Source organism: Suillus subalutaceus (assembly GCF_016647625.1).
Source record: "Suillus subalutaceus strain FC151 chromosome Unknown DFJ58scaffold_898, whole genome shotgun sequence".
Classification (NCBI taxonomy): Eukaryota; Fungi; Basidiomycota; class Agaricomycetes; order Boletales; family Suillaceae; genus Suillus; species Suillus subalutaceus.
This window is the reverse complement of record NW_024541147.1, coordinates 1-6,697: the sequence shown is the minus strand read 5'-3', so window position 1 is coordinate 6,697 and position 6,697 is coordinate 1. Positions and strand designations below refer to the sequence as shown.

At 43.3% G+C, this 6,697-nt stretch overlaps 2 protein-coding genes across 2 annotated transcripts; one reads left to right on the top strand and one right to left on the bottom strand.

Annotated features, from left to right (window-relative positions):
• Positions 1-145: 145 nt before the first annotated feature.
• Positions 146-2,434, bottom strand: DFJ58DRAFT_720359 (uncharacterized protein; the record flags this gene model as incomplete). Its single annotated transcript, XM_041384701.1, has 12 exons — positions 146-205; positions 265-629; positions 706-851; positions 937-957; positions 1,011-1,152; positions 1,201-1,355; positions 1,413-1,651; positions 1,763-1,803; positions 1,830-1,904; positions 1,983-2,064; positions 2,108-2,164; positions 2,222-2,434. The coding sequence occupies 12 exons, from the start codon at positions 2,432-2,434 to the stop codon at positions 146-148; spliced, it is 1,596 nt and encodes a 531-aa protein (XP_041234556.1).
• A 1,785-nt stretch (positions 2,435-4,219) lies between these two features.
• DFJ58DRAFT_850692 (uncharacterized protein) lies at positions 4,220-6,620 on the top strand (the record flags this gene model as incomplete). Its single annotated transcript, XM_041393791.1, has 15 exons — positions 4,220-4,357; positions 4,451-4,486; positions 4,535-4,609; positions 4,637-4,640; positions 4,665-5,002; positions 5,063-5,281; positions 5,338-5,502; positions 5,578-5,692; positions 5,759-5,774; positions 5,802-5,872; positions 5,985-6,031; positions 6,085-6,147; positions 6,190-6,245; positions 6,291-6,387; positions 6,441-6,620. Coding segments are annotated over 15 exons (1,620 nt in total), but the record flags the coding sequence as incomplete, so codon positions are not given.
• Positions 6,621-6,697: the final 77 nt, after the last annotated feature.

Genomic DNA, 6,697 nt, shown 5'->3' with positions numbered 1-6,697 from the left:
CACGTGGTTTGAATGGATACTTTTCACATGGATGACAGCGTTGAAGGACTCAAATGCCTCTGTTGCAAACAAAGCAGCTGGCCCAAATCATTGTATGTGGTCAACTGACATGTAATAAAATATGAAATTTAGGCTTATTGAACCATCAAGGAGTCCATCTGGCAGTGCACGCGAGGAAGTTATTGATCGATGTCATGAGATTACACTGAGACAATAATGATTGGATGAATATCAGCAAACAAAACTGAACAGTATGCCACATACCAAATGTTCCATGGAGTTTTCAATTTTGGGCTGCCAGATGAGTGGTATCATGTTCGATAACGCAACCCAAGTATCATAGCATTCCATGGGTACCAAGTCATGAAGCATGAAGAGTGCAACTTGCGCAATGGCGCAAAAGTCACGACCAACAAGAGACCCTGCATATTGAACAAGGGTGTGACCAGCAAGATGGCTGAGTCCAAGACCCGAGACGTCAACAGATGAGAGGCTAGTTTCTAAAAGTTCACACTTCAATTTGTCTTTTCCAATCCTTACAGAGACAACATCACACCAAAGGTATTTGATGAATCCGAGAAGGACTGTGTGGAGGATTTCCACAGGTGCGTCAGTGTGAGGATCGATACCTGAGACGTTGTTGAAGTCAACCCCAATAGTACATTGTGAAAATGGCTGAGAGACCTTTGATTTGCTACACGGGACTTGTGACAATTTTAGGCAGCGTCTCTTTGACTCTATTGAGCGCTGCCTGCTTCGCCCTGTTACCACCCCGAATTTTGCAGTGTGATTCAGCTAGGCGATTCAAGAATGAGTCTAGAAAGGTGTCCTTGATGCCCGTAGAAGTCTTCCTTTGTTTGATCTGTGTCTGGTTTCCAACTGTTGATGCACAGATGAACATTGACTTGAGTTTGGCGACAGTTTCAGTCTTGTGACGCGGTTCTCCTATCTACCATGCTTCATGAACAAAAATATATGCAAGACCGCTCAAATTTGTTACCTTTACGAACCACTTAACCCATATTACCATCTCCTCCATGGTCTCCTTTGCTCGTTTCCGTGTAGATTTTGGAGGAGCATCAGCATGGGCATCAGATTCACTTCCACTAGCCTCACCAACACTGTGGTCAGTATCTTCAGGCTGTGCAGCAGCTCATACAGGGTTGCTATCTGCACTTGCGTCATGCCCCTTCACTTAACAAATACAGCAAAAATATTTCCCCATCAACCCAATATGACAGGCCATCTCACTTTGCATGGGGTTGTCCACAAGCAAGGCCAAGACTGACGGAATGACATGAACATACTCCTCGTGGACGCAGTCCCAGGCCCAGATGCCTTGCTTCCATGATTCTCTAAATTTTACCAGCATCATTATTTCCACTTGCCTGCTCGCGACAGATCTCACTCACTCAAGTTGGTCTACAATGCCATCCAACATTTCAAGTGGAGGGGCAAGATTCGATGTACAAAGAAAATGGACGTTGTACTCTTGGTGAATGTCTGCTCGTGGCAATCCCGCAGCTGTAAAAAGAAATGAATTATGTTTGTTCCACTTCTTCAACAAGTTTCCAGATGTGTCGTCGCAGTATAACCAGAGAGGCATCACAAATACGCGAGCACCGTGATGCCCAAACACGCCATCGGTTACCTTCAGAAGGATTGGTTAATGACCATGGCTGCAATTCGCCATTCAGTTTACGTTCAACACCTAAACAGATATTTGCAAGATGTAATAGTCAAAGTGATAAAATGACTCTACCATAGATTGAGTATGCACGCGGTAGACCAGATGTTGCTTTGCTCAAGTCCCAGTTTTTGAATGATACAAGAAGATCGTTTTCCTGATACTTCAAATGAATGAAAATCTTCTACAACCCAACCACAATCCAGTTCACGAGTGACTGGCCGCAATGACCAAGCTTTAGCATACATCTTCCCACCACGCGTGAACCAGCGAAATGGAATGCAAGCTTGGCCACTCGATAACAATGCAGGCTCGAAAACAAAGAAGTCTTGGTTGTGCAGTCTGACGACAGGTGTAAGCAGCTCTGGGTCGAGTTCCTCAAGCCAACATTTAGCTTGTCAAGCTTCAGTTCAGTTCCACGCCAGTATCTTCAGGGTAGAAGTGTAACAGTGGGCGAACTCGAGGATTCATCATTTCCTTCAAATACAACTATTAAGTATAGAATATTGATTACATTTCAGTGATGCTACACACCTGCTGAATAATGTCAGGCAGCGAGTTAACATAGTACTTATGTCCAAGAGCGCCATCATAAGGGATTGAGCGGATACCACATAGTTGTTGAATAGTGTCTTTGATGAGTTTGACAGACTTCACCGAAGGCACATTGTCCACATTGTTGACCTGAAGTAGCCAGAGCAAAATATCAATCTGTCGTTCTGAAAAAACAGAGCGCGGAAGGTGCATGAGGATATCAAGTGTGCACATCTAATACAACACATGACTGGATCAACAACAGTAGGCAGGTTGGTATAGACAACCTTACAATCTTATCAGGCCATGGAAACCACACCTCATTCACGATTTGATGTCGAGGACGTGTTCTATTACTGCCGGTTCCAATAGCAGCGTCGCTAGGGTTATCATCTGCTCAAAATGTCAAAGTGAGCTGCATACTGTGTAGTTAGAGTAACATACCATCATGCCATGTCCGCCCTGTAAAAACCTCTTCATCTTCTGATATTTTGGCTCCCTGATCGTCCAAGAGGTCATCTTCATCTAAAAAGTCACTTAAACCTTGCACAATCATTGCCTTCGTGACCGAGTAGTCGCCAATGTTGTCTGCTAAGTTGCCCAGCTCGAAATCAGGAGTACTAGCCATGCCATCAAGAAGGCTATGTAGCTCAACAATAGAGTTGAATTGTGCTTCAGGTACTGTTGAACCATTCCCGCAATGCTGCTGCTGTCTTGAATGATAGCTGATTGCATTTTGATGTGACTGGGTCTTCTCATGCTTCTTCACTACCCGCCGATCATGGGGTTTACTGTCCTGACAAAGGTTGCAGACCCATTTGTTCCCCTTAACAGGCGTCCAAACTGTCAAATTAGATCCTGGGTGTTAATAGTTGCAAGCTTATCTGAATCACTTCGTACCATCAGGGTGGGGGACTTCTCCATCAGGCATAGTAGGTTGAGCAATGGGCCTGTTGACAAAGTCGTTATTATACTGACGATAAGCAGAATAACTACGCAAGTATATCTGTAAGACAACCTGCGTATAGAGTACTTACGAGGCAGAACTGTAGAGTGATATCTTTTCTGGTATGTGCTGCTTTCAGCTGCAGTGAGATGACCAAATGAGCCTGTTGATCCAACGATTATTGCACTGACAGTGTATAGAGAGACTGCCCAAGGATAATTCAAGGATGCTCTGCACAGATAGTACCTATGGGGCGCAGCCCTTGTTTGGCAGTTGTTCCCAGGATAAATCGCTTATGGCTGACAGACCAAACACTTTGAGCCTCAGGTTAAACTCCCAATGAACCTGAGGCCATCTGCTCGGCGGCTGCCAGACAACTCAACATTAGCGCTTTGTCCTTGTTTACGCTTAACCTACGGATCTTGTCCTAACTCAGTACTCAGGATTTATTCAAAACGGTACAGCACACAAATTCTATATATATCAAGTGTAAAAAGGGCCAGCTTAAACACAGGTTCAACTAACTTCTTACCGTGTACACCAAGCGTTGGTGCTGCGTGCCATGAGGTTTAGGTACGAGTCCTGTTTAGGACAGGTTTAGCAACGCTTAGCGGTGCTCGGATCCCTGCAGGTGAACTCGAACTTTAAGAATTGAGCAGCCCTCTCAGTACACACCTAAGTTCTGTATGGGAGAGAGTGGCAGACACAAGGATGAAAAGCTAAAAAGTGGTGTGTGGCGTTCTGCTTCCCATGTTGGAGCCTAGTTTTGTCGGAAATTTCCTAGAAGCATTGCAATGATGTGACATTGCAATTGTCATTGAGATGTCGGTCCCACAATATCACGTGGTGTTCCAATCCATTAGAATAATCAATAATCATTATAATATCTTTGTTGATATTGACATATCACTCCCATGATTGCGCGTGCCGTTTGAATGCATTGGAATGTGCTGATATCTCATCGATCTCATCGATAATGTTGCTGTCTGTTGCTGTCCATATTGCTATCATATTCTTGTATCTACACTTACTTTTGAGTCCTGTACACTTTCATGCCACCCAAACGGACCTTGATTTGCGATACATGTGGCCAGAAATTCAAGAGTCGTGGACTTGCAGCTCACCAAAAGCCTGCAGGAGGGACACTATACGGATGCAGGAAGATCGCGAGAGACAGAATGCTTGAGCAGGTGAGTCTTATATAATTTGTTCACATCAAGTATAACTCCTCTTGACAGCTGCTCGAGCCCACCTCGAGCTGCTGAACCCTCAATGCTGTCCAGTCCTGGATCAATCACAATGGCCAGGCGCGTCACAAGGTTTGATTCATTATTTAATGGATTCGTGTTTTATTTAACAATTTCTAGGCTCTCATGCAGGTCCTGCTGCTTGTGAACCTACTTTTGACAACACGGAGTATGTACATCCTGATGAACTTGAAGGTATGTTCCTATTTTTATTGTTAATAGATCGGTCAGTCATCATATTATTATGTAGGTCTATCATACGATCTTCCTCCTGCACTCCAGCAGGACAATATCAGGACGGAATATCATCCATGTAGTGGAATCCCTATGAAAACTGATCACTTTGCCAATTTTTGCTGCCACACTGCTGCTCCCTTGCTTGTATGCGAAAATACTACTCCCTGGGAACCATTTACCTCTCGTATCGACTTCGACTTCACTGAATTAGTTCTGAAAGCCAACCTCACAAAACTGCAGACAAATGAACCCATCAGTCTCATCCATCGCAGTGCTCTCGAAAGATTCTCAGTCATTGATTATGATGGCATCTGTAAGCTGTGGGATGCAGCATCTTCTTGCCACGCAAAAGTGAGTCTTTGCTGAGTACTGACTTGTTATACCTCATTGACAATCAAATTTCAAGCACAGTTCAAAAAGGAAGTGATTTTGGTCCCTCATAGGGACCAAGAGCATGATTTTGATGTTTGGTATAGGCCGCTCTGGGATTGGGCCTGTGACTTGTTGAAAGACCCTCGCCTTGGTCCGCACTTCGTGTTCGATGCTCAACGGTTGTACAAATTTGATGGACGAGACTTTGTACATTTCTTTGACAAGCCATGGACAGCTAACACCTTCTGGAATAGTCAAGTATGTATGTGCTACTAAATTTGAATGTTCTAACAATGTAAATGCATGTTTTGTAGTCATCCTTACCAAAGGATAAAGGAAAACCCTTCACTTTTATTATATACGCTGACAAGGCAAAACTGTCCTCGTTTGGTCGTCAAAAGGCCTATCCTGTCATTGTGCGATGTGCAAATTTGCCTGTTGGAATACGCAATGGTGAAGGTTTCGGTGGTGGTCGCCTTGTAGGCTGGCTTCCGATCGTACAAGAATTTATTCAATTTATCATCGGCTTCTATGTTTATTGATTACTCTTGCAGGTCAAAGAAGATAGACAGTATTCTGGAACTCAGTCGTTCGTCAATTTCAAGAATGTCGTGTGGCACAAATCATTTAAGTGCCTTCTCAAATCCCTCGCACCACTATCGAAAACAGGTTTTTGGGCCAAGTGTTGGAATGGTATCGAGCATTTTTTTTATCCGCTTATTCTCATTTTATCAGCTGACTACGAGGAACAGTATGTGTATCGCCTTTATCATTATAGCTTTCTAATGGCTATTTCACAGATGTGTCATGTCATTGATATGTGGAACAAAGTGCAAATTCCCTTGTCCCGTCTGTCTTGTTCTTAGAGAGGAACTTGGGAACGTGCTTACATCATATCCATTGCGAATGAGAGCGTCTACGCAAGCTACACTCAGAGAGGCTCGAAATTTCGTTTGACAAGAAGACAAAGAGAAGGTATTGATGTCTCAAGGCCTCTGGGACGTAGATGTAAGTTCCTTATTGCTGTATCTTCATTCCCTACTCTAATTTATTCATTTTAGAACACATTTTCGGATGTTGCTCACACAGATGTCCATTCTGCAGTCTCATTTGACCGCTTACATGTAAATAATGAAGGTAATTTTTCTGACCATCTTTGGACTCAGTTTCAGGAATGCATTAAGTCAATCAGTCGGCAGACACAGTCTCAAATCGATGTACAGTATGTTTTCAACTTCGGGTATAGTATTAAATATTGACTTAACAGCTTTGACTCAATACCCCATTGGTGCAACATCAATCATTTTAATCATGTCATGGACATATCATTTTCTCATGGCTCAAAAAATGAAGATATTTCTAAAGTAAGGCATTTGATCAACTCTAACATGTACTACTGATTCTGATGATTCTGTAGCTTATCGTATTTGCCACACATGACATCATTGACCAAGCCACTCACACACTCCCATATCTGCTCCTTCGATGCATCCGTGAATATGTCAACATCGACATGTATGCCACTCTTGAAGTGCACACATTGGAAACTATTGCTGCGGGCCGTCAGGCCATAAAGGAGTTCACACAACTATTGGATGTAAGTTTCTAGTTCAAGTTGTTGTCATATACCATATATCCGGTTACAGATCCGATGATCTGGATCTCAGATCCGAT